Source organism: Gekko japonicus, unplaced genomic scaffold, assembly GCF_001447785.1.
Source record: "Gekko japonicus isolate JY-2015 unplaced genomic scaffold, Gekko_japonicus_V1.1 scaffold3243, whole genome shotgun sequence".
Taxonomy (NCBI): Eukaryota; Metazoa; Chordata; class Lepidosauria; order Squamata; family Gekkonidae; genus Gekko; species Gekko japonicus.
The window spans coordinates 96,463-124,431 of NW_015170991.1; the positions used below are offsets into that span (position 1 = coordinate 96,463).

General features: G+C 39.6%; 1 protein-coding gene across 1 annotated transcript; it reads left to right on the forward strand.

Annotated features, from left to right (window-relative positions):
• Positions 1 to 1,347: 1,347 nt before the first annotated feature.
• Positions 1,348 to 27,600, forward strand: LCA5 (Leber congenital amaurosis 5). The gene is made up of 7 exons (XM_015418988.1): positions 1,348 to 1,616; positions 10,939 to 11,468; positions 15,326 to 15,463; positions 17,726 to 17,822; positions 19,010 to 19,158; positions 23,887 to 24,022; positions 26,801 to 27,600. The coding sequence occupies exons 1-7, from the start codon at positions 1,424 to 1,426 to the stop codon at positions 27,598 to 27,600; spliced, it is 2,043 nt and encodes a 680-aa protein (XP_015274474.1). The 5' UTR covers positions 1,348 to 1,423.
• The last annotated feature ends 369 nt before the right edge of the window (positions 27,601 to 27,969 follow it).

The window sequence follows — 27,969 nt, forward strand, 5'->3', positions numbered from 1 at the left end:
ATAGCTTCTCTAACAGCTATACAGGCCTGGACAAATTTAGGAACCAGACATTTTTCAGCCTTCAGGGTTTCATAGTTTAATGACCACATTGTTCTAATTATTGCTACCACAGAGCCACCCTAATCCTAACCTCCTAACTTGTGGCAAAAGTGCTGTAATGAATATGAGTATGACAATACTGATTGTTCTCACTACAGCGAAGTGCTGACTTCTAACCCTAACGTCGTAACCTCCAGTTTCTCATAATTTCATTATCACTTTAAAAAGTTCCATTTAACTGAATCACCTTTGTGCCAGCAGAAAAAGCAACTGGTTAGGAAATGAATTCATCCACCACTGTGAAGACAGCATACGAACGAGCAATGACAAGAACCTCCTGCATATGCAATTCTGATAGGAAATGATTGATAAGCTTTGTACTTCTACTAAGGATCGCCAAGAGACTCGCAAATAAAGTGTTGCTGAAAATACTAGGCACCACAGTGAAATTTCTAGGCACTATGGTGATCTGCATGGGGGATGTGTTATGCTATTAGCCATAACAACTAAATGTAACTCAGTATTGAGAGCAGATGGGAGATTACCCTTTTACCTTCATGCACTGCTGTGAGCTTTCCACATTTCATCCTTTGGTAGAAACAGCCTGCTGGATAATTGCTATAATGCTTGGATGTTTAAAAATCAAAGTTTATGTGATTGTAGATTAGGATTATTGAATACTGGTTTATATTTTCTTCAGATATAATTTAGTTTATTAATGTTTAAATGCTGTATGTTTAGCGTATTTCTTTTGGTTCATATTGTTTTATATACTACCCCAGCCACTTCCTATTATTGCCTTTGAGTGGGACCTACCACTGTGTTATGGAATGTCCTTAAAACACAAAGATTTCACAGTAAGTTTTCATTAACAAAACATAATCCAAGAACTGAATCGCTGCTTACTCATCTAATGATAAGTCTCAGAGGATAGCCATGATGGTCTGCAGTAGTCCAGTAGCACCTTTGAGACCAACAAGATTTTGTGGGTATGGGGTTTTGAGAGTCAAAGCTCCCTCATATCTGGCAAAGGTAGCTTTGGCTCTTGAAAGCTGATACCTCCAAAATCTTGTTGGTCCCTAAGGTGCCACTGAACATAAGGACACTCACAAAGTCTTAGTTTACATTACACACATTCTGAGTTACTGTATGTTTTTAGAACACTTTTATTGACTAAAATGCAAAGCTGTACCATGATCATGTTTTTTCCTTTCTGAATTCAGAGAGAATTATGGATTCTGAATGACAGCTACTGATTGTGAAAGTAAAACCAATCATTAGGTGTGGGTGATGAAGAACTTAAAAGGAGCCAGCAGTGCCTCTGAATTCTCCTCTAGCAAAATGAAAATCCTTGAGGCGAAGTCTTCAATTCAATGATTTAAAAATGGGGGAACGAGGAAGGAGTCTGGATTCTGGAAATAACCAAAAATCAGACAGTGATAAAAGCTATTCCTACTATTCTGATGATGATTCTTCTTGTGCCTCTGACTGCTCCGCAGCAGTAAGCACTCAGTCTACAAACACTGAAGAAAAAAGTCATAAAGCACAGAATCTGAAGACCCTTGGACATTACCAAGGTAAGCAGCTGATACTTTCCAATTTATATCAAAACAATAAACTTTTACAGAGTGGAAGTTCCACTGAAATAGATTGATAAACTGATCTGTCATTATTAGTTTGGACTAAAATGTAGCCGTTGCCTTTAAAATAAGAATCAAGAACCAAAAGGGTGAGAAGAAAGTCAAATGAAGGGCCAATATTAAAAACCTAGTTAAAACTTATACAAAAATACAAGTATTTATTAGAAAGACAGTTAAAAACATACATTAAGGGCCCAATGAAAGCCTCGTAAAAAACGATAGCCTAAACACAAGGGCCAATACAGATGACCTGATGCGTTTCTGCCCTATTGGGGCCTTCTTCAGAGGTCAAACAATATTGAGGTACACATAACTTAAATACATATTGCAATAAGATAACCAATAAGTGAATAATGGACCTGGAAGAGGAAGGCAGTAAAGAGATAAAAATAATTGAATAGGATGATCAGATATTTCTTTTAACTTACAATATGATAAAAATGGCTATATTACTTAAGCAGCAAAATCTAAAGATACATGATGAAGCCTCAAAAGGTGAAAGTCATGTGTCTGGTACCAAATGCACAGTTGCTGTATTAGAACATCTAAAAGATAAGATATGTATAAAAAGCTACTGCAGTAAATAAAAGCCAATATAATAGCAAAGATAAAAACTCAGTAGTCTGTATCTGCTGCCACACTGCTGGAAGGCCTGTGTGCAATCATGATTTAGCATTCCCTTGGGATAACATCAGCCATGACTAAGCATTTTACTAGGAGTGCATTAGCCATGACTAAGCATTTCACTAGGATTGCATCACCCAGCACCAAATTATAAAGGTTAACCACACCTAATAGCACTGCTATTTGCTTGAAGACACTCTAGCTCTGACTTTGATAGCAACACAGGTGTTTTTTGGACCTTAATTGGAAGGTAATGTGTATATTATTGAGTTTTTATCTTTGCTATTATGTATGTTTTTAACTGTCTTTCTAATAAATACTTGTATTTTTGTAAATTATAAGCTTTAACTAGGTTTTTGGTTCTTGATTCCAATTTTTGGGTCAGGTTTGTTTTCCTCTCCCTGTGTCTTACTGCCTTTAAAATAAGATACAAACATTATTTAGGGATAAAAGTACATTTTCTATGGCTTTCATTGTCCTCAGATGTACTCTTGCACCCTAAACAGTTACATGTATTTAATGTGTAGAATGTAACATGTCAGTATGTACAGCGTTAAGAGTGTAATGTGTCAAGTGAACAGTTGTTCTATCTCAGCACTCCTGTCCCTGTCACTTATGCATTGCAAATATCACCTGTTAATTCTGTTTGTGGTATTGTTGTTGTTTCGCTCCTGACTATTCCTAAATACATATAATATTTCGTTGTTTGTTCTTAAAAATTAATAAAATTATAAATGGACTTATGCATTGCAATTTAAAAGGCATGAAATTTCTTCATGCTTTGATTAGAATTACTTCGTATTCGTATACTTTTATTGGCAAATCGGCAACCACAACTAAATAATTCAATCAATAAAATACAGAATACAAAATCCATCAGATATCAAACTTCATACAGATTGGAATTACTTCTCATGGGATAGCTCTGTTAGAGTTTCAGTAACAAAGATCCCAGACTATCTTCAGGAACTTCTGATCTGTTTCAGTTCTGTTTGTTCTCTCTCTTGTGTATGCAGCCTCTTTCTCTGTGGCTACTAAGGTTGTAACATTTTATAATTTCCTAGTCCATGTCCAAATAATTTAGGAATGACTGGAAGAAATTGGGAGCTTATTTGGAACCAAAGGACCCCTCTGTATACCACATTGGTGATTCTGCCCTCAGGTGCTAGGATCACCAGGCTGCTTGATGAGCTCACTCTGGAGCAGGCAACATAGAACGGTCCATTTAAGAAGCAGTCATCTGTTAAGTCAATTCCTGCCACCTTCCACAAAAGTGATGACCTCTGTACTTGTGTTCCTGGATTGTTTTGCTCATATGGAGACTATGTTGTTTGGAGCACCTCAGGGTGATCTTGCTGGTACTTGGCCTGCACAGCTCAGTGCCTCGCAGAAGTAGTATATGCAAATGTCTTTGCCACATTCCCAAGTTGCCTCCTCCTGGCAGCTGCCTGTCCAGTGTTGGAGGGGGAGGAGTATTAGAAGCTACTGTGGAGGTGGGGCTGGCAGAATCACTAAGGTGTTACTGCTGGGGCAGGCTCCCTTGTGGCTTTAAGCATCCTGCGACCGCTGTTGCACCTGACAGACAGCCGCCTGTTAGGTGTAGGAGGTGGGGGGAGTGTGTTGGAAGCCATCAGAGAGGCTGGGCCAGCAGCATCGCTAAGGTGATCCTGCTGGGGCGGCGTCCCTGATGGATTAAAGTACCCTGGCCATGCTCCTAAACCTGACAGACACTGGCCTGTCTGTTGTTGGGGGGGGATTGTATTTAAAGGCATTGGAGAGGCTGGGCCAGCAGCAGGGTCAGGCAATCCTGCTGAGCAAACCTCCCTGGTGGCTGTAAGCATCCCACCTCCTCTCCTACACCTGACAGGCAGGGGGAGGAGTATTACAAGCCACTGTGGAGGCAGGGCCGGCAGGATCACTAAGGCATTACTGCTGGGGCAGGCTCCCTCGTGGCTTTAAGCACCCTGCAACCGCTGCTGTACCTGCCTATTAGGTGTAGGAGGTGGGGGGAGTGCGTTGGAAGCCATCAGAGAGGCTGGGCCAGCAGCATTACTGCACCTCACAGGTGGTTGTTGGCCATTCCTGATTTCCTCAACTGTCATGAGCTCTCTGCAGACTCTCTGCAGACAGTTGGCTTTTTTTACCTCAGAACCTTGAGCTTTGCAGCTGACCAATCAGAGAGTGGGGGGTGCAAGGAGGCAGATGCCTGGCAGACACATAGGAATCAGTGGGTGAGCACATTTTACCCCTTTTGACCCACTTAGGAGTCAAATTTCTAAAAATCCCTTCTTAGTGAGCATCTATATCACAGTAGGAGCGTTCTCCCCAAATTTGGTGTTTCTAGGTCCAGTGCTTTGGCCTGGGCATTGATTTTACGGTGAGGGGACTTTCTTTTATATAGAGAGATTGGTGCTACAGGCCAATTTATCACACACACGCAGCCACAAATCTTTTAATGATACCTGTCACCTTTTTCCTGGCTAGTACAACATTGTGTTATGCTTTCTGCAAATGTTTAATACTTACCAGTGGACTGTTTTGAATACTAAAACAGATATGAAGTGTTGCAGAATTATGTTAAAATAATTCTATAAATAAATAAAAGCAGCCAAAGCTACTTTGATAGTTAATATCTATGCCCCAAACCAGCAACAGGAAAAATTTTTACAAAGATATACAAGAGACTCTTTTAATCCAGACATATGAAGAAATATGTATAATTGGAGATTATAATGCTGTATTTGACAAAACTCTTGACAGGAAGAGTCAAACAGAAAAACAGAAAAAAGGTAATGAACTGCCAAATTCCTTCTTACAATTGGCTGAAGAATTCACTCTAGTGGACACTTGGAGAATTAGGCACATTAATAAAGAAGAATATATGTTTTTTTCAGCAAGACATAAATCATGGTCAAGATTGGATATGGCATGGATATCAACAAATATGGTAAATGATATCGTAGAGACAGAAATTCTTCCTTTAACATTTGCAGATCATAACCCTCTGCTTCTGACGTTACAAGATACCCCGAAAAATAACAGATGGTTTTTGAATTTATGGTTGTTAAAAAACACAGAATTTGTTGCCAGCTCAAAAGAATTTCAAGAATTTTTTTAACGGAATATTCAACCTGATACTTCTATGGACATAGTTTGGGATACTTTCAAAGCATATGCAAGGGGTTGGCTTATTAACCAAGATGCATGGATGAAAAGAAAAAGAAAACAATAATATACTCATATTGAAGAACAAATTAAACAAGAAGAACAAAAGATGAAACTAGGCCCCAGAACAAAGTACGCAAGGATGAGTTCCAGTTTCGGCGACTTACGGACTGGGTGCACCCTATCGAGCTCTAATGCAGGTGCCCCGGCTCGCAGTGGGCGGGAAGGGAGGGGACTCGGATGATTCCAAGCCCACCTTGAGCTCTTCTGGGGACTCTCAGCCTGGGGTGTGAGAGGTGCCTCTTCCAAGGCGACGGCCAAGGAATTGAGGCACTTCTTTACCCTGAGAGGTCCTGCCGTTGCGAGCCCAAAATGTTGCATAAAGGCGCACACCGGATGAAGTGGGCAAGTGATCCAGCATTACTGATCTTCCTGAAGTTAGAAGAAGTCACTAAGCGACTGAATGAACTGTGAGTTAAGTAACCCCCCTAAGCTACTTGAGTTGGCAAAACAGAGAAATGGCTCTAAAACATCAGGCTGACCTACAGGGAGGGGTGGAGAGGGGGACCCCCCCCATGAAAAGTAGCAGTACCTGAGCAGCAGTTTGAAAATAAAGGTGATGGTGGCGGCAAGAGAATCTTAAATTAAGCAAAGGGCTTACAAAATAGTCTAAATCTCAGTGAAATCGATGAACTTTCAGGCTGTTTAAACTGATTTTACCTTGTGTAAACATGTTGGGAAGAGGAGAGAAAATGGTGTTGAAAAAAAGACCTTCTCCAGGAACTTACCCATTCAGTGACTTTTACTCTTAATCCGGAAATAGTTACTGACTTCCCTAATATGATGGCAGCAGCGTTTCACCCTCTGCTGGACCATATGTCTAATATCAATAACAAACTTGACTATTTCTAGTAACAACTGATGGGAATAGACAAAAGAGCAGACAAAACAGATAAAACTATTAAACAAGTTGATGCTAAGATAGATGATGTTAAACAGAGACTGGAAATTATGGGAAAAGAGCAGATCTCTGATAAAGAACAACTCTTACAGCTGCAAATGGAGAAATCTATGTATGTTTTACGTTTTCAAGGTATCCCAAAACAGAAAGGGGAGAATTTAAAAGAAATATTAAGCGAAGCATTGGCACCAATAGTAGATATTAAAGCGGATGTATTACAAAATGATATCAACCTGGTCTATCGAACCTACTCTGATTTCATTAAGAAAAACAAGCTACCTGGTGAAATATTTGTAAAATTCTCCAAAAGATCAACTAGAGATGCAATCCTGAAAGCGACCACTGGAAACCCTCTGGAAATTAAAGGTGAGGAAGCAAGGCTTTTGAAAGACATTCCATTTGAGATATGAAAACGGAGACAACAATACAAAAATTTAACTTCTTTTCTGCACAACCATTCCCTTCAGATGGACATTCCCAGAAGGACTTATATTCAACTATAACAACAAAAAGATGAAAATTGACTCTGCCCAGAAAGCAAAGACTTTCTTGGAACAACAAGAAGAAGCAGCTAAAGACAAACGAAAGCAGAGGACAACACACAAGTAGAAGACAAAAGTGATCACGAGTCTGAAAACAATTCAAGCAATTCTGGTAGCTCTCCAGAAGATTCTGACTCTGAGAAAGGAGAACCCTCAAAGTTAAGCTGAAATATGGAAAAAATGAACACAGGAGATAATAAATTTTTGTAATGTAATGCATCTCTGAAAGTTTACTGGTTGTATAAAATAGGCTATAATGTACCCAATATATAGTTAAAAAGGGCTTAAGTTAGCTTTGTTATGGTAAGAAGCCATTCAGTGTCATTCTCTTATTTTTTTATTGGTAAACTGTAGGAAGACAAATACGTTTGTTTGATGATAATATGATCCTTGCTTTATTCTTGTAGTTTCACATGTTAGTATTAGTATTTACATGCACTTCCCTCCCTTTTATAGTCTTTGTAGTAATAAAACAAATAAAATTTTAAAAAAGAGTATGCAAGGATAAAGATCAAAAATGTACAGCATAAATTTAATTGTTTATTATCTCAAGAGATTGCAAAAAAAATAATGTTTGTAAAACAAAACTATTTTGAAAATGCAAATAAACCTACCAGATGGCTGGCATACAAATTAAGAAAAGAATCAGGAAAAAAACACATAAAAATATTGAAATATGAAAGAGGGGAAGAGAAAAACTCTCACAAGGAATTAAAAAGAATTATTGAGACCTTCTATAGAAGCGTGTACCAGGAAGGGAATTTAGATTTTGATTAGAGATTTCCTAAAAGAACATAATAAAAAAGAATTTTCAGAAGAACAAAGGAAAACTTTAAATGATCCAATTTCTTTATCATAAGTAACTGAAGTAATTAAAAACCAGAGGAAAAAGAAAATTCCAAGGCCAGATGGATTACCTGCAGAATTTTATCAAATATTTGAAGATCAAATTGCATTACCATTGAAAAATACTATTCAAAGTATATCTGAACAAAGAAAATCACCACAGTCCTGGAATCAAGCATTGATTACGTTAATACATAAACCAGATACAGATGAAAAAGAAATTAAAAATTATAGACTAATCTCATTACTTAATGTTGATTATAAAATTTATGCATCTATTTTGGCAAATAGATTGGAGAGAGTGTTGATTTAAACAATCCATCAGGATCAATCAGGTTTTTTGCCTAAAATGAGAAATAACATGAGAACTATCCTGAATGTACTAGAATACTTTGAAGCTCATCCTGAAAAACAAATGTCACTGATGTTTCTTGATGCAGAAAAAGCCTTTGACAGTCTTTCTTGGTCCTTTATGCTGGAACAACTATTGACTTGGCAATGTGGTGAATATATTTATACACTAGTGAAAGCAATATATACGAAACAATCTGCAAAAATTATGGTGAATGGAGATCTTTCACAAAGCATTGAAATTGAAAAAGGAACTAGACAAGGATGTCCATTATCTCCACTTTTATTTATTTTTGCTCTTGAAACATTAAATAATATGATCAGAGAAAATACTGAAATGAAAGGTCTTGGACTCAAAGGAGAAGAGTATAAACTGCAAGCATTTGCAGATGATCTTCTATTTATTTTGGAAGAACCACAAACATTATTCTCCAACTTTTATGTGCAATTTAAAATATGGCCAATATGCAGGTTTAAAAAACAAAAATATTGACAAAAATTGTACTAGAGAACAAATACAAGTGATACAAGATTGTTCAGGTATTGAAGCTCAGAAGAAAATAAAATATTTAGGAATAATTCTAACTAACAGATGTAGTTCTCTGTTTAAAGATAATTATATGAAACTCTTATTGACAAAAAAGACTTAGAAAACTGGAAACATTTGCAATTATCATTGATGGGAAGAATAGCGGCTGTGAAGATGAATATCCTACTAAGATTTATTTTTCTTTTTCAAACAATTCCGATCATAAAAAATCAACAATATTTTAAAGAACTAGATAAACTGGTGAAGCAATTTATATGGCAAGGCAAAAGACCCAGAATTAAGCTGAAAGCGCTTCAAGATTCAAAGGAAAGAGGAAGATTTGCACTGCCAGATTGGCAATTATACCACAAAGCTGCAGCCCTCACATGGATGAAAGATTGGATTACACTAGAAAATTCAAGGTTGTTAAAGTTGAAAGGTCATGACTTAAAATTGGGATGGCACGCTTTTGTTTGGTACCAAAAAAGTGGCAATCATAAATATTTTAAGCAACACTAATAAAGGCATGGGAAGAGGCTCAAAAGATGTATTATAACAAAATACCAAAGTGGGTCTCACGATTAGAAGCTTTCATAACTCCAATAACATTAACAAAAGAGCAGCTGTGGAGATATGAAGACTTGTTAGATGACCAAAAAATATGTCAAATTTAGCTAAATGGTATCCAAATATGTCAAATATATGTATGTTGGAAGTGTAAATCAAATACTGGGGTTTTGTTACCATATGTGGTGGACTTCTAAGGTTGTAAAAAATATTGGATATGGATTCATGAGATATTACAAAAAATGTTAGGTATAAGTGTACCGTTTATATCAGAATTGTTTTTATTAAATATGATGCCACAGAATTACAAGAAATAAGATGCATATATGATTATACAGGTTGTAACAACTGCTAGAATATTATATGCAAAGTATTGGAAAAAAGAAAAACACCAACAAATGAAATAATCTATAAACTTCTGGAAGCAGCAGAAATGGATAAATTGACTTTACAATTACAAGAAAAAGAAGAAATCTTTGAAAGAAACTGGGCAAGACTTTATAAATGGATTGAAAGCTATCTTAGAAAATTATCAAAGTGAATATAAATGGTGTATAAGAATATGATTCGAGTTTAAAGTGTTAATCTAAAAACTGAAACGAGTATACGCTCCATTGTTAGTTGTTTTTCTGTCTTTCTTTTTTCTGTAGTTGTCTATTTCTATTCTTATTAAACTAATAAAATCTTACTTTAAAAAAACCTAAATAAAAACAATAGTTTTGCAAGATGTAAAATGAACAGTTATGGTCTAATTTCAAGTTTTCTCGTTCAGATGTTTCTGTAGGCCTAGGAGTTAGGCCTGGCCCAGCTTACTCGCTAGTGCAGAACAGCTGCAATGTTTCCCTTCCTGTGTAGTTCACAGCTGTCTGCCTGACTGCTTAATAGAAGCTGCCTTGATGGTTGATAATAAAGTGGACTGGGATCAAACAGCTTTGAAATAGACTTTGTGAACTATGAAACGACCATATTACTCAAAGGAAACTGACCTTTTAAAACTTTTTTGGCTCTGCAGAATAGGGGAAGCATCTTCCATTGGGGGCATTCTCTTCTCTCACCTTGGAGCCTTCTCGCACCAGCCAGAAGGTGCTAAGGCAGAGAGTGGAGAACCCCACACACACACACACCACACCAGCTGGCTCACCAAGCTGCTTGTAGTCTGGCATGGCAGTTGGTGGGTACCATCCTCTGCCTCTGTGCTTTCTGGTTGGCTGCAGAATGCATGGAAGCAGAGGGAGGAGGGCCTCCCCGAGTTGGCTTGCTGGGCTGTTTGCAGTCCAGCAAGCCAGCGGGTAGTGGCACATTCCTCTTGCTCCTCCTGCACCTTATGGCTCATGCCAAAAGGGGGTGGAGAGTAGTCATCTTAAATTCAAGGTTATTTCCCCCCCCCCCCCCAAAGTCTTCTGTTATTTAGCACGGTGTCATCTTACATTTGGGATCCTCCTCTTGGATGAATATGATAAGGCTTTCCCCTGTCTCTGCAAAAAGAACCGTGTACTTAATATATGATACAGAGGTCATTTTTACATATTTTTTGTTAAGGGAATGTATGAGACTTTTTAAAAAAGATGCTAGCAGGAGAAGAGACCTTCTCTTCAACAAAGAGTCCTATGCAACTGAGATATTTAATAGCCATGTTCTGATTTTCATAGTAACACTTTGCTTTGTTTGTTCTAGCCTCTAAACACATTGCCTCTAAATATGCACCGAGCAAAAAAGGAATGCGCTGGAGCTTTCGCTCCCAGAGCCTCAACAGGGAATCTCCCATCAAAGATATTGGTCTTGTTACAAAAAGAGTGCTTTCTGCCAGACTACTGAAAATCAATGAGCTTCGTAATGAACTGACTGAACTACATGTAAAACTTGATGAACTGCAAAAAGAAAACAGGGCACTAAAGCAACTTCAGTACAGACATGAGAAAGCCCTCCAAAAGTTTGAAGACACAGAAAATGAAATCTCTCAGCTTCTGACAAGGCATAACGATGAGATCCGAGTACTAAGGGAGCGCTTAAGAAAATCACAGGAAAAGGAACAGACAGCTGAGAGGAAGCTGAAGGTGTCAGAAGAGGACCTGTACAAAGCCAAAGGTGCCTTGCAGAAACTGAGAAGACTTGCAGAAGACAGGCACCTCCCTGAGCGTGATGATCTGGCAAAGAAGTTATCTTCAGTAGAGAGCAAGCTGGATGATAATGAGAAAAGAATTAAGGTGTGGTATTAAAATCATTTGTAATGTGAAATCTATTGAGTCTCTCATCGTGTAGTAGCATCTGTATTCAAACAGTTACTGACAAATCTTACAAGAAAGAAGAAAGCCAAATATAGATAGAATAACTACTTCCTCAAATTATAAGCCTCTAAAGTAAAGGAAAGCAATAAGTCTACAGGTTAGGCACCTTTACATTCTATACCAGCCTGGTACGTTTGTATGCTTTTAAGTAGGGTTGCCAGCTCTGGGTTGGGAAATACCCAGAAATTTTGGGGGTGGAACTTGAGGAGGGCAGGATTTGGGAGGGGAGGGATTTCAATGGACTATAATGCCACAGAGTCCACCTTCCAGAGTGGCCATTTGCCCCAGGCAAACTGATCACTGTTAACTGGAAATCAGTTACCAAGTGATATCCAGCTACCACCTGGGGGTTGGCAACCCTACTTTTAGATGTTACCTATACTCTTTTACCCTGCCCCCCTGTCATTTTTTCACACTTTAATAGCAATATCAGTCTTGATTAATGAATTAAATAAATTACCATTTTCTCATATGGTACTTTTCACATAGTAAACATTTTCATGGTTCCATAGAAGTGACATATATAATCACTCTCTACAACCAGGATCCAACAAAATTCTTTAGACATTCTTGAAACTTTTATTTTACAGACAGCAGCCATATCACAACCTGTTTTTGAAACAACCCTGAATCATTGAAGGGTGTGGCCATATAATGTCAGAGCTACTGTTCAAGAATTAAGCCCAAAGTCCCTATGGGCACACAGAAATAAAAGCAGCAGTTTTTTGGATCATGACGTATGATTTTTAATATTGCATTTACCATATTTCAAGAAATTTAAAAAAAAAACCTGCTAGTTGGGTGCAGAATTCAGATATAAGTTATTTAACATCTTAAAGCAAGATCCTTCAAAATCCCTAATGTGTGTGTGGAACTGGATAGCCTGTTGAAGTAATTTGTTGTATACATGATATTATGCACTCCCATCAGAAGGGAAGTGGGTTGAGTATTAATGAGGCCCATAGTTCCTGTTAATTTTGGCATCGGTTTATAGACATGTTTACTTTAATGAATGTCTGGGTTTTTTTTCTATTCTTGAAAATATGCAAGGCCACAAGCTAAATAGAAATTGCAGAAAAATATCAACACTATAGAATATTAAATCTGCCATAAATAATTCACAGATCAAAGCATGCCATCTGCACTAGCAAAGACAACAAAAGGGTAATAGACACTATCATTTAACAAATCTCAAGAACAATGCCATTTGTCAGTATCCAGAGACTTCCACAAAAACATATCTTAAATTTAGGGTGCCTATCTGCCAGACCTTTTGAACACATATGGAATTTTGAGAAGGGGTAGTGAGCAACACAACAAAGCATTGCCATGGGAGGATGTTAACTTTTGGGGGGAATATGCTGTTTGATGTGAGTTGATTTGAGTTTTTGGAATCTTGAGAAGGGGTAGTGAGCAACACAGCAAATGGTTGACATGGGGGGGGGGGAAGATGCTGTTTAATTTGAATTTTCAAAGAAAGGGGAGGGTTTGCTCCTTGCATGGCCACAGGGAATGGTTGCCAAGACTGGAGACATAAGCAAGTCTCTTTGTATGACCAAGCCAAGAGAGCACAGCTGTGACAGGCCTGCCTAAAATGAGCTCAGTGCTTTGCTAGACAGAATAGCTGGCACGAAGTGACCTGAAGATCATTTTTTCCCCTGTTCCATTTGAGACCCTTTGAATTTTATCTCTGAGACCTGAGAAGCAAGCAGATACCAGGAAACACATTGGCCATTGTGTTGGAAATCACTATTTTAAACTACAGCAGAAGGCTGAAAGAGACGAATCTTAATACTGTTCCAGGAACAGGGAGTTCCCATAAGCTGGGAAGCAGCTGAAAAAGCTCTGTTGTGATTGCACATCAGCCTAGTAGAAATGGTCATTACTAGAAAATGGTGGTGGAAAGTGCTGTCAGGTTGCTGCTGACTTACGGGTTTTCAAGGCAACAGAGGTGGTTTGCCATTGCCTACATCTGCTTAGCAACCCTGGCCTTCCTTGGTGGCCTCCTATCCAAAGTACTAACCAGGGTCAATCCTGCTTAGCTTCCAAGATTTGATGAGAGTCCTAAACAAAATAGGTAAGAATCTCAAAATCCAGCTTATGCTGAATCAGACCATTGACCATAAGCAGCACTCCAGGGCCAGTTCTGGAGGTCCCTCTCTGCTAGAAGTTTTAAAAAGAAATAGTATACAAAACAAGGAAGCTATTCCAGACACCAGTATAAAGATCTAAACTCCTTTCTAGAGTGTTTTGTGGACAACTAATGTGATGAAGAACCAGAGGCTGCAGGCAACTAAGGTGCTTACATTTTTTTCTCATCCCTTTCTTTCCTGTTTCTTTTTCTTGTCTGTCATTTTAAGGAAGAAGGTAAGAAAGTAAAGGGGTTGGGCAGGTAGGAAGTGAATGCCTACATATTGAATAAATAATTAGTTTTATCTACCTTTCACAGTATTATTCTCTGGGGATACATTATCCCATTTGTGTAGAGAACAAATGTTAACGGGAAGAAATTAAAGAAGGACCCATGCAAAAGCTTTCTATTGTCTCCAAATAAATACCAGTGCTTGTGTTCATTTGGCTCCCTACCTTTCTGTGTCTGGCTACTTCTGTGCATTGAAGCAAAAAGTGGTATAGTCCTGGTTTCAAGTGTTCAGAGCTGCCCAGTGAATCTGTGTGATCTAGAAATGTAATGCTCATGAAATACTATAGTGCAGCAAGTTTTAAATGAATTGTTGTGAAAATCAGTTCAGTTTATTGGATTGTATTTACCACTTCTTTTCTACCAGTGGAAGGACATCCTGCTGGATGGGGGAGGCCTTTCCACTGTTTTTTCCACTCCCATTGCAGACTCCCACACTGCTGTTTCAGGGGGTTGCTGAACCCTGGGAGAGACAGTGGGTTGCAATAAGGGAAAGGTTGTAGAAAAATTATGTTCCATGAGAAAAACAGAGCTTGTTCTTCACAGGGTGCAGCACATTGTGTCTGGCAGCAGTGTTTTTTTGAATATATTTATTTATAGCCCTCCTTTCTTGCTGAGACACGAGGCAGATCACATATTTATGTAATCAGACAGCATTAGCAGAACTTTAAAAGTAGAAGACAGTGTGTAGGTGTGGTTAGAGTAGGATAAAACATACTATAAACATTGGAGTAGACTACAGTCCTGTACCTTTTATAAAGAAGCATCCTGAACCATAAATACTTGTTAAGAGATTTCATGTAGAACTTTTTTTTTCATTTAAGCAACATTTTACAATGATACCTGACAGTCTCCTGTATGTGAAGTGTTAAGTTGCCATATTTAAATATCACTAAAATGATGAGTCAGTCACTTGATTAGACAGACTTGACCATATATCAATAATCCAGGCAAACAGTAAAAGAGCTTGCTGTTATACTAACTCAGTACTAACCCACACATAATGGCTTGAGAAGAGGCAGAAATAGTATGATCCAAAAATATATTCCTATAGAATTGTTCTGTTTTTGTTCATGAATCTCCAGCTGTGCATTTTCCATATTAACCAAGGAAAATCTCAATTGATTTGTGAACTAATGCCTTAAGGAGGCAGAGAATATAATTGTTGTCTGCTGATGAAATATTATTCGTAGTAGATACTTTTATATTTTATGATTGTAAGACTGGAAGGCATTTTAAAATAGAACAGATATTTCACATTTAAAGAACTTTTATACGTAAGGATTCCTTAATTTGGTCCAATTCATAAATATGTACTGTTTTTGAAAACTGATGCTTCCAATATATTGCATTTTAGGACTTGGAGAAAACCCTTGACCTTAGTAGTAATAGTTTCCAGAGACAGCTGCATTCTGAGAAAAAGAAATTACATGAAGCTCAAGAAGAAAATAAAGTTTTGCAAGAGGAAATTCAACGACTAAAGCAAAAGTTAAAGGTAAAAGCTGTGATTTTTTTTTTATACAGAGCAACCTTGTAACATTTCTTTCAATGGCAATAAGTTTAACATACTAAGTTAGCAATTAGAAGGTCAAAAGAAGAGCCCAGCTGGATCAGACTAATAGTACATATAGTGCAGCATCCTGTCTCACACAGTGGCACACCAGTTACTGTGGAGGGTCAACAACAGAGCCCAGAGACCAAGACATTCACTTGATGTTGCCTCCTGGCACTGAGAATTAGAGGTTTACTGCCTCTGAATGTGGAGGTTCCCTTTAGCCACCATGGCTAGAAGCCACTGATAGACCTAGCCTCCATAAATATGTCTAATATCCTCTTAAACCAGTCTGGCCATCACTGCATCCTCTGGCAGCGAATTCCACATTTTAATTGCTTGTTGAGTAAAGTATTTCCTTTTGTCCATCCTGAATCTTCTGGTCATCGACTTCATTGGATGCCCTCAAATTCTAGTATTTTGAGAGAGGGAGAACAAGTTCTCTGTGTGCTCTCTCTACCTGTGCATAATTTTATAAGCCTCTATCATGCCCCCCTGCTTAGTTGTCACTATTCTAAACTTAGACATACCAAACTCTGTCAGCCTTTCCTCATAGAAAAGCTTCTGCAACCCCTTAATCATCTTGGTTGCTTTTTCTGTACTTTTTCCAGCTCTACAGGGTCCTTTTTGATAGATGGTGACCAGAACTGCACACAGTATTCCAAATGAGGCCACACCATAGATCTATACAGGAGCATGATGGTATTGGCTGTATTATATTCAGTCCTTTTCCTAATAATATCCAGCATAGTTTACCTTTTTCAGTGCTTTTTAAAAATCAGTGTAACATTTGCTACTCTCCAATCTTCTGGTACAGTGGCTGGTTTTAGTGTCAGGTTATATGTACGATTTAGTAGATCAACAATCTTACATCTGAGTTCCCTAAGAATTTTTGGGTGTATGCCATCAGTACCTGGAGTCTTGTTGGTTTTTAATTTCTCCAGTTTCTCTCATCTCAATTTGAGTCGGTTTTACACTTTTTGAAAACAGAGGCTGCGGACTGAGCACATGCCCCACGCTTTCCATAGTGCAAAGAATTCATTCAACTTCTCTTCTGTCTCCCCATATTCCTTTAGCAATCCTTTTATAAGAGATTGCTCATCAGCAAAAATATTCTCGTTCCTTTTAAATCTTTTGTATAGTAGTATTTCATTACTACTATACAAAAGATTTAAAAGGAACTTTTAAGGAGCTGCGGTGACTCAAGTGGTTAAGATGCTGAACTGCAGGCTGTGGAAGGTCAGTAGTTCAGCAGTTCGAGACCCGGGTGCCGCAAGACGGAGTGAGCTCCCATCTCTAGTTCCAACTCCTGCCAACCTAGCAGTTCGAAAGCAAGAAATTGCAAGTAGATAAATAGGTACCACTTTGGTGGGAAGGTAACAGCGTTCCATGCGCCTTGGTGTTTAGTCATGCCAGCCACATGACCACAGAAACGTCTTCGGACAGCGCTGGCTCTTCGGCTTTGAAACTGAGATAAGCACCGCAACCCTAGAGTCGGATTCGACTGGCTTTCGAGCAAGGGAACCTTTACCTTTAATGAAAGATTTAGTGGTTGGTATGTTAACATTTCCTTCAAAGTTGCAGCATATTTTTATCTGGCTGCTGCAATCTGTTAACGATCTGTCCAGAGAGAGTGCTGGATCAAGATGTTTGGGAAGGAGACAATGTAAGGGCATGAATTAGGGCCCTACCATCATGATATATCTTATCCCACATGGGTATAAGAAGTCCTGCCAGGCCTGGTGATGAGACTGCAGTTCTTTTGTCCTAGAAGGTAGAAGAAAGCCACAGGTCATTTCCACTGCCACATGTTCCTCACCTATATTGGATCTGACAAAGACATCATCCTTGGGGATAATTCAACTTCTTTAGGGTGTAGGAAGCTGGCCTCTATTGATCCTAGATAACCAAAGATTGATAATCAGTACATCCAGTTCTTTCCAAGTACTGTTTTCTCTCTGATTTAGATGTGTAATATATATGGCATTTAAAACCAAAAATTGTTCATTTTATACCAAAATACAATCATTTTGCACACCTAGTTGCTTCTATTTTTTAATCAAGGAGGCAGTTTTGAAAAGCAAGTAACATGCATACTTTGGCCATTGGAATGTCATGGAAAAGATTAACAGCACCGGATCTTCAATAAGAAAATCAAGTAGCCTTTTGAGAACTTACTTCTTACTGCCTCTGTTTTATTTTTAGGACAAAGAAAGAGAACTAGATACAAAAAATATATATGCTAATAGAATGCTAAAACCTTCACCCAAAAAAGGCATCAATATTACACCAAGGAAAAACGGTAATCATTTTCTGAAAGTGCCTTCTGTATTTGCTTGTATTTTGATCAGACCCTTTCATTGTTCAGCTTTTACATTTTTTTACAGATATCTTGCATATCTGGCTATCCTAAAATATCAAACTAACAATTTACAATTCATAAATATGGAGCAGCTTTCAGTGAATACTCAGCTTGCTATCCCAACATGAGCAATGAGTTCCTTTGGTGAAATTTGATAGGAGCAGCACCATTTGGTAGATTTAGATTTGAGGGAGGACCATTCACCAAAGTGTCAAACTCAAAACATTGTTTTGGATTGAATTTAATGTGTTTTTTTATATAGTTCCAAATGCTGTTTTAATAAAATTAAATCAAAAGGCCACAAACTGTTTCAGGCATGGTAGGAAGAAGAGGAATGGGATCTCCCATCACTAGCAGTATCACAGGCCCTGATATGCAGAGCTTCAAGACACATGCACAACAATATTCTACCAAGTAGTTGAAAGAGAAATACTTGTGCTGCCTGCTGGAGGAAATGGAGTTCTTCCCCAAAATTATTTACTTGTGGGAATATACAACAGATGTATATGGAAGACATGCCATGTCTGTGTTAACAGATGAAAAGCACGTACATGTTGTCTGGGGGGGGGGGGAACAGCTCTAATATACTTCCGACTTGTATAACTACCGGATAAGCCCTAATAGGCAATGGTAGCAACACTGTAATTACCGACATGAAAAAATATGCCTCTTTGTATTCTATTTGTATGCATGTATATAAATACAATCCAGCTGTCATTCACTTACTCAAAGTTCTTTGGATTGTTGGAAAGATAAAATAATAAGCTTGAATTTGTAGGTTTCAAAATTCAAGTAAGAGATTATATAGCAAATGCATACTTCATAGTTTTTCTTATTTGTTTTGGCTCTATGTAGTAAAATATAAGTCAGTGAGATGTTAAGAAGCTTTTTAATGTTTAATACTTCCTGTTCTTGATGGAAAAAGACAAAAAAACCTTCCTGAAGATCTGTAACTTTTTCTAGGTCAGAACTTCATTTCATAGTTCATAACACATAGGTCATATGTTTAGTGTATGTTTAATTCAGTCAGATGAATAAAGGAATAACTGGGTTTCATTTTATAAGAATGTTTTAAACCTGTCTGTTTAAGAGTATAAGACTGCTCACATTGAGTATATTTATTATAGCTGTGAATAGGGACACTAAAAAAGAAGAACGGATGACAAAAGGAGTACAGACCTCTGGATATTTCTCCCCTGTAGAATTTCTTCCTCCACCAGATTTTATTTCTGATCCTGTTTCAGAGGAAAAGACAGAAGATGTATATATAAAAACAGTAAGTTTGGTATGCATTTTAGAAGTCCAGTTACGTAGTGGCAGCAGAAAGTCTCACAGTTGTGGATCTTTCCCGCATTCTTCTTCCTCAGTAATTATTTCCAGCCCTGGGAAATTTTAATCCCAGGGCTTCAGGGCCTGCATGGACGTGAGTCACAACGTAGCCACATGAATTGAGAAGCTGCAGTGGGGGTAGGGTTGCTAGTTCCAGGTTGGGAAACACCTGGAGATTTGGGGGTAGAGCCTGAAGAGGGCAGGTTTTGGGGAGGGGAGGGAATTCAACGGGGTATAATGCCATAGAGTCCACCTTCCAAAGCAGCCATTTTCTCCAGGTAAACTGATCTCTGTTGCCTGGAGATTGGCAACCCTAGGAGGGGGATGGCAAAATTGCCCTTGCTGCGTCATCTGATAGCACAGCTCTGCTTACAGAAGAGGGACTGGAAGGTTATTGTCAGGTCCTGTAGTAACCACTCAGTATGCAATAGTCCTTTAACAGGTTTATTAGTAAAGTATGGCTTCTGGTCAGGTGAACAACTTTGCCAGAACTGGCGGGTAAAAGCATTGGGATAGATTGTAGGGTATGAGGTCCACCCCTTATGCACACATCACAAGCACCCACTAAGGCAATTCCTTTCACACATTCACACACTCCCCACCCCTCAGGAATGTCAGGGAGGACTGGCTGCTTAAGGGCTGCACATAGCAATTAGCCAAGCGGGGATACAAAAGCGGGAGTTGGCAACAGCAATAAGAAGCATCTATACACAGTCAATACACATGGGCACAAGCAAGATCCATTCAGCAGATTCTGACATACTGCCCCCCCTAAGCTCACCCTCCCCCTGGTTTGTCAGGATACATTCTATGGAACCGTCAGAGAAGAGGGGGTTCTAACGTGCTTAGATTTGACCCATTCGTTTTCTTCAGGCCCAAAATCCTTCCACTTAATAAGATATTGCAATTGTCCATGGAATAACCGTGAATCCAACACCTCCTCAATTACATAGTGGAGTTCCCCATTGATCGGGAGAGGAGGTGGAGCTGGAGGTTTGCGTGCCCAGGGCGAGGGTCCTGGGTCCCGTTTCAATAACCTATAATGAAATACAGGATGCAAAGCATGTGGGAATTTAGGAAGGTCAAATTCAACAGCCACTTTGTTAATCACACGTACAACTTTAAAAGGTCCCACATATTTCTACCCCAGCTTCTGTCGAGGTTGCAGGCCCTTCATGTGCTTAGTGGAAACATACACAGAGTCACCAGGAGCTAAATCCCATTCGGGGTAACGCTTGTTGTCAGCGTACTTTTTATAATCCTTTTTTGCCTTTTCCAAAGTCTTATGTAACATATCCCATTAGACCACCATACTTGGGCATCGCTGGTGAGGGGTTGGCCCACGTCCACCTGAGAAAGGGGCCCACCCTCATAGCCATACACTGCTTTAAAGGGACTCATCCCAATAGAACTGTGAACTAAGTTATTATAAGCATACTCAGTGAAGGGTAATAATGCCACCCAATTGTCTTCTTGTTGTTGTTTTTTGGCCCCCCGCAGGGGATTTTTTATTGCATTTTCTATAAACTACAAAGAAACAAGGAAGGGTAACTACAAACTACAGGTGAAAGTAAAGAGAACCACTAAAAACCCAAGAGGTGATGGTCATACATTACTTACAAAATTAGCTTTAAGACAATTAAGATTTGTTAACATTGAAGGTGATCAAAAAGTGTATCGCTTCTCTTATATCCATTCCAGCTAATCAGACTATTCAAAGAGACAAACAAGAGCATAATTAATTTTCGCCAGTGCAAACAGCAGGAAACATCAGCATCTCATTTTTACAAATGTTGTTCCCCCAATTGGTAACCTTCCCCCCTCTTAAAACCAGGACTTCTTCCAACATATATATATATACTATCTCATCTCCCCTTCCTTTATTACAATCTTTATCTTCTCCTAATGGTCCATATTATTATGGCAAATCTAACCAGCCTTAAAAACAGTTTCTGTTCTTTCCTTTTAGGGCCTAATTTTCTTCTGGATAGTCTGTCCATAATCACCGGGCAAATTTTCTTCTTTGTGTAGATTGGGTATAAGTCCCTTCGCTTTACTTCGCTTTCAATCTGCAACCGGTCCCAAAACGTCATTTATAGCTTATTGAGGATGAAAAGTACTGGGTTCGCCTCATGGAGGACTCGGACAGCGACATGCTCTTGCACACGTTTATTGTACTTAACACTGGAACGGCAAACCGGCCCTGTAAGGCCAACTATATACACACCCACCCAGCACACCCACAGTCCCATTGGAGGGTTTGAATTTCCCACCAAAGCTTCTATTGGTTCATGCTGGGGGAACTCGGATCCTAGGTTCCTATTGTCTAGAGGAGCTAAGCTCTTGACTGTAGCCATGGACCCCTGGTGGCAGTCCGCATACATAACAGAAGATTATCCCATCTTCATAGCGCTTGTCTTTGGAATCATGTAGTTGATTGTCAATTGTTGGCTCTGTTCTTTAACAAGTATCTTTTTTTTGTACCAGTACGGGTCACCATAACAGTTCACAGTTTGGTAAAGTCTGTGGTATTCAGGTCACCTGACCTGACCAGCCTCTCACTTCCTGAAGGAAGATTCATTTCTGCACCTAGAACGATAGTTGATCTTCATGAGGCACCATGCAGGGCTTTCATTGCTTCTGTGGCCCTTTTGATCTGCCTCTTGTCTTTTCATCTCTCCTTCAAACCACTATGATACATACACACCCATGATTTGGTATCAAGTAGCTATTGCTCTTCCTTGCTGAAGGGGGAAAAAATCAGGAAGGTGCACCAAATGCTCAGAGGAAAACTCTAAAAGTTTCACTGAGAACTGAGCTCTTGCTAACTAGTAGCTACAGAAGGAAGAAGATGGTATCTAGCTGGAAATACATCTAGCTGTGCAGATATTATTATTGATCCTTTGTGTGACCGTTTTCTGACTAAATAATATATTTTATGTTATTTAACACAAAGCTTGTGTTTTTTTGTTTAACACCTATTGTTTTCAGATAGCAAAAATAAAGGCATATGGGCTAAGGTAGCATAGGGTGCATCAACTTGCAGTTTCCTCTTAGGCATTGGCTATATTTGCAGTTTTGCTTGTAGAAAACGGCATTTATAATGTTTAAATTCCATAAATATTTCAAATATTGCAATTTTATATGCTAAGTAAGTTATAAATGATGCATTTTCTGTTAAAGCAGTAAAATTAGTTTTGTTTTGGTAGGACAGCAAGTATTGCCTATATTTCAGTTTTTCCACAAAATAATTTTTCTGGGGAAAATGGGGTTTTTCCTGCCATGGCTTCAAAATTTCTGGAAATGTTACATCTCTAAGCATACATCAATAATTCCCAACACTAGAATACCCACACTAAAGTGAAAATATTCCAAGCATCCACATGCACTGTGCAACATTCCACTCAAGAATGGAAGACAAGAATCCAAAGTGATCAACCAACAAGATAAAGCACAGGCTATAGCTTATCTATCCAAGCAGATCAGGCAAGGTGTGCTTACCAAGGCAGAAGTCTGAGCATCCAGGCAGTACTAATACTGAAGGGAAGATAAACAGAGTGAGTGCTTCACAACTACAGAAACATAAGTGGTTAGGAGCCAGTCAAAGCATGTTTCAAGCCAGGTTCTGGCCTCAGACATATAGTGGTTTAAGTAAAGGAGAAAATATTATTTTCCTTCCAGAGTGGAATAGTGGGGAAGGCACAGGTGAACTAACAAGTATGTCCCTAGATTGCCTGAAGGGATAAAGAAGAGAGGTCCTGAATCACAGAAATATTTCCAAAGAAGGAATGGATCCAGGTGTGAGTGGCAGGTCTGTTCAGAAGCAAGTCCCATCTGTTTTTAGAACTGTAGACTTAGATACTTCACTGAGCTGCGAAATTCAACAGTCCAAGTTAGATCAGTCTGAACAAAGAACCTTTTAGTAGAAAAGGCCAATGTGAGCTTAATTCTTTCTAAACCAGAGTGCTAATATGGCAGGATTCTTTTGTGGCTGATTAATTTCCGAGTGAGTTTGAGTAATGATCTGATGGCCAGGTATTGAATAAACTCAGTCTCTTTCTGGAAATTTGGTGGACCTTAGAAGGTGGTCCTCAGTAGATTAAATAGATTAAGAAATGGTCCTATCCCTTCTACTAGCTCTTTGGGGTACTGATGACTGGAAACTGTGTTCCTTGACTTCACGTGACTTGGTTTTATGTATGGTATTCTAGGATGGTACTAAACTAGCACAAATCCTGAAGGTATGATCTTTCAGTATGGGACTGTGGAGAAACTGCTTGGGGAAGCAGCCAGGCTTGCAGCTTGGAAAGGTACCTTTCCCCCATGGGACCCTCTAAATGTATTGGAATGTTGTTCAAGCCAGAATCTCTCCATTCTGTCTCAGGAGGAGTAAGATGACTTGATGCTGGATGAAAACCCACAAATTAGTGAATTTGCTCTCAGGAAATGTGGTTTTAGAAGCAACTAGATGGAGCAGATTTCCCTTAACTGTCATGGTAGTTTCACTTGTAAATTCTGCCTTATGTTGTTGAAGATCTGGCTATGTAGGGCTATGCCAAATATTCAACTACTGCAAATTAATATGTTTTCATTGATATTGCATAATGTGTAGAAAAATTAGTTTTATCCAAAAAGGTTTTTTTTAAATCTCAATTCTGTATTATACCTCCTGAAGGAAGAGATTGTTAAAAATGACTGGAAGGAACAAGCAGAACATATCAGGCAGGAACAGATCACAGAAAAAGAAGAGCGGCTGAAGAGAGATCAAGAATTGCAAGCACTAGAAGAAACAACCAAGAAGTTTAGAGATGGTAAGGAAAGCCACTTCATTATGCAACGAACAATGAAATCATATTGCTGTACTATTCTCAAGCAACCAGAATGTCAAGTCACATATGAACTATTTCACACTAATAAAAACAAGATTTTTTTTTTACTGGAATATCAAAATGTGAGAATTATTCTCTGAATCATTATCAGCTATCCTACTAGTGAGATGCCTGTTTCTTCTTGGGTTGTAGTGGTTATGAGTGGCGGACTCTAATCTTGGAGAACCGGGTCCAATTCCACACTCCTCCACATGAAGCCAGCTGGGTAACCTTGGGTCATTCACAGCTCTCAGAGCTCTCAGCCCCAACAAATAAGTCTAGCTCACCACCTCGTGGTGCACAATGCTAAAAGAGTTAGAATTTAAGGCTACCAGGCAATCTTTGGATCTCCTGGGTATACCACACAGAATGGCATACAATTATTATTATTGGGTTCTAACTATGCAGCTCTGATTTTTTTAAGTAAACATAATATACAAATTAAACAACTTGAATGAAAATTCTCTTTTGTAATAATAGAAACCTACTTTGCCTTTGTAAGAACAATGAAGGCATGGATGGCAATATAGTGATATACAATTTTTAACTAAATAAATGGTATGCTGGGGTATAGGAAACACTGTGCTTTTGCACATTCTGCATATCTTCAGGAGCAAAGATGAGTTTGCACTTGGTTGCAGGCAGGTTTGAATTCTTTGCTAACATTTGGTGTATTGTGACAAGTGTGAATTTACCAGCCATAAGGTTGCAACCTTAGTATAGAGTGCAGGTCTAGTAGCTTAACAACATGTTGCTTTTGGCTAGTAAGGTACAAGTCTATAGGAGAAAAAGCTTTTTACTCAGTCTGTACACTCTGTTACATCAGAATGGCTTAGGTACACCACAGGGTTTCTGCAAATTGAATAATTTTTGCCCACAGAGTGTGGCTTTCTTACTTTTTCCTTCTCTCTGCAGCCCAAAATGCTGTTCCTGGGGCTTCCCTGTCTCCCAGCAGCAGCATTTCAGGGACATTTTGGGCAGCAACAGGAGGGCAAAGACAAATCCCGCCATCCATGATACCACTTTGGTGAATTCAGTCCAGCATATTCATTTATGTAAAACTTAGTTTCACTTAATATATGTAATAGAACTGCTTTCAGCTAGTTGAACAGGGGGATTGAATTATACTTTTTTGGGATATGAGGTTGTCCATTTGCCTGTACCTAACTATCTATACAAGTGGCACACCCAGCCACATTGATACATTGAAGATTTTATATGTGCATAATTTTGTCAGGAATATGAACATAATGTAGATAATTTTCAAAAAGTATGTGTGTGTGCGTATGTATATACTAGTAGTAAAACCTGTTGTAAAAGGAATACAACGAGTGCTAGCAAGATGTCGGTCTGGCCTTCCTCCTTGGCGAGTCTTTTAAAGGTGCTGCAAGCCTTGCCGCTGGGTTTTGTCGTGCCTGGACTCAGCGCATCACCCCCAAAAGGGCAGCAAAGTTACCTCCCCAATGTGAAGGGGGCACTCAGTGTCTTTTACCTGCTCACCTCCCTCCCTCGAGAGTGGTGGCCCTCTTTCCGCAGAGCCCTGGCCTGAGGGGGAGAAAGAGAGTGAACGCTCAGCATTGTCTCCGCGAGAAGTGATGGGGGGAGGAGCAGGTGTGGGGAGAAGCCTTTGTGCTCGGCCTGCTCTTTCTCAATGAATGGAGGTGGCCACTGACTGACAAACAGCCCCTGAGCCTCACCAATATGCTCGGGTGCCTCAGTAAGGCGAGAGGGGGAGCTCCTCCAACCACCATGCCCACATGCCTAGCAGCCCCTTGGCGGCTCCTGCTGGGGCTTCCTGCACCTCTTGCCTGCTGTTTGTGCTCTGCCCCCAGTGCTGCGTGCACTTTAGGCGCCAGCTCCTTCCCGCTCCTCCCCCCGGCGTCCAGCTTTCCAGGAGCCGGAGCTCTTTTCCTCTTGGCCAGACCCTCCCTGCTGCTGCTGTTGCTGAAAGAAGGTGGGGAGCCTTTGAAAGGTGGCAGCCAGCTTTCTCTGTGGGGCCGCCTGCTGAGCTCTCTCCCTGAGGAAGCGCTGGCCTTGTGGCTGAGGTAGAGGGGCTGTGAGGGGCAGCGAAGGTGAGTGCTTCCCGTGCTTGCTGCCACTCCCTAGGTCTTCCTCCTTCTCCCGCACAGCCTTTCTGGCCAGTCAGGGTTGCCTTATGAAGTCCCCCGCCCCTCAGTATCCTTCCTGGTGCCCCCTCCTCTGTTTCCCTTTTGGGCCGTGGAGGGGTTACTGCTCCCTCCAGGGGGGGGGGAACCGAAGGAACTCCTGAGGAGGAAGCATGGAGGAGAAAAGGGAATGCCCATCGCTCATAATCAGTGGGGAGCTCTACTGTACCACACCAGGCTGCCTCCTAATCCTCTGCCCGGCGGAGCATCCATCCCCTTCACTGGCTCCCTCCAGACTGAGGGTGAGACGCTGGCTGCCTGCTCTGTGGGTGGGACTGAGGCAGCGCAATGAGGCAATGCAGCCAGTGGATTGGCAGACCTTCCGAGTGGCAGCTAAGCAAGCCAAATGCTGTGGGAGCGTGTGGAACGTTCACCCCAAAACAGCATTATATATAAGGAGAGATATGGATGGTGATGAGGTCTACCAAAACTGAACTTAAGAGGCACACAAAATTCTGTAACAAAATCAAATATTCATTGAGTAGTTTAGAAAAACCAAATGTAAACTATCAGACTTGTGCTACTAAATGTATTTATTTATTTTTTAATCACTTAGAATGGAAAAGAGAAGAATCTGAAAGAAAGAAGACAGAAAATAATATCTTGTTGGAGAGAGAAAACAAAACAAAGATGGAATCAGAAATACATACTCTGGAAAATGAGATGCAAAATAGTGAAAATGTAGAAGAAAGGAGACAGAAGGAAATGCTGTTGATGAAAATGTATAAACTTGACAGAGAAACCCAGATCAATACAAAGTTAGCTGCTCAAACATTCACCTCAGATACAACAATTGCTACTTATTCTTTGGAGACAAGCAACAGACCATTCCAGTTCTCGGAGACAGCAGAGAACATATTCAATGGTTTTCCAGAATATGATCAGCATAGTGGGGTTACAAAAGGAGAAACCCAGAAACAGCAAAATGTAGGGGCCACATGTTCAAGTGATGATCTGACATTTGGCAGTTATGTGCCTTCGTTTGCAAAAGGGTCAAGAAGGCCAAGCTGGCTTAATCAAAAAGGTGACGTCTTAGAGGAAGCCACTAAGGAAAATGTAGGTCTCGGTATTAAGAGAGACAAAAAGACCAATTTAATGGAGCAACTGTTTGGAAGCCATGTCAATGTTTCATCTAAGACAAATGACCTGGATTTTTTTGATCAAGACAGTGGTACAGACAGTTTTCCTCAGGATAAAGGCATCACACACAAAGTAAAAGATGACACTGATATTTTCTTTAGTGAAGGAAAAAGCTATAATCCCAAAAGGCACCGATTGCAGCAAACGGCAAGTAGGCCAGCAGTTAAGGCTCTTAATTACTTAGAAGATGAAATTGAAGAAGTGCTACTGCAGTGACGAATATTTATTATGCTATTTATACTTTTTAACCTTTTTAAATATTGTTGTAAACCTGAGGTGGCTGACTGATATGTGTGCCAGGGAATTAGAGTATAACTTTTAATGACCAATCAGGAATACAGCTCTTTGTACAATGTTCTAGATTATTTGAGAGAGGTAACGGTTTTGTTACGCATATGGCAATAATCTTTTCGGTAGGAGTTTCTTAGTATGGCCTCATCCAAACTAGTCAAATGTGTTCATTTCCTCAGTAATCTGTTCCTCTAAGAGATCTCTTTGTATCTTTTGCCAGTCATTTTTAAGTGTTCACAGCTAATTGGTATAATGCCAGCAGAGGACTTAAGGTGCTCCAGTATAGGCATCAAA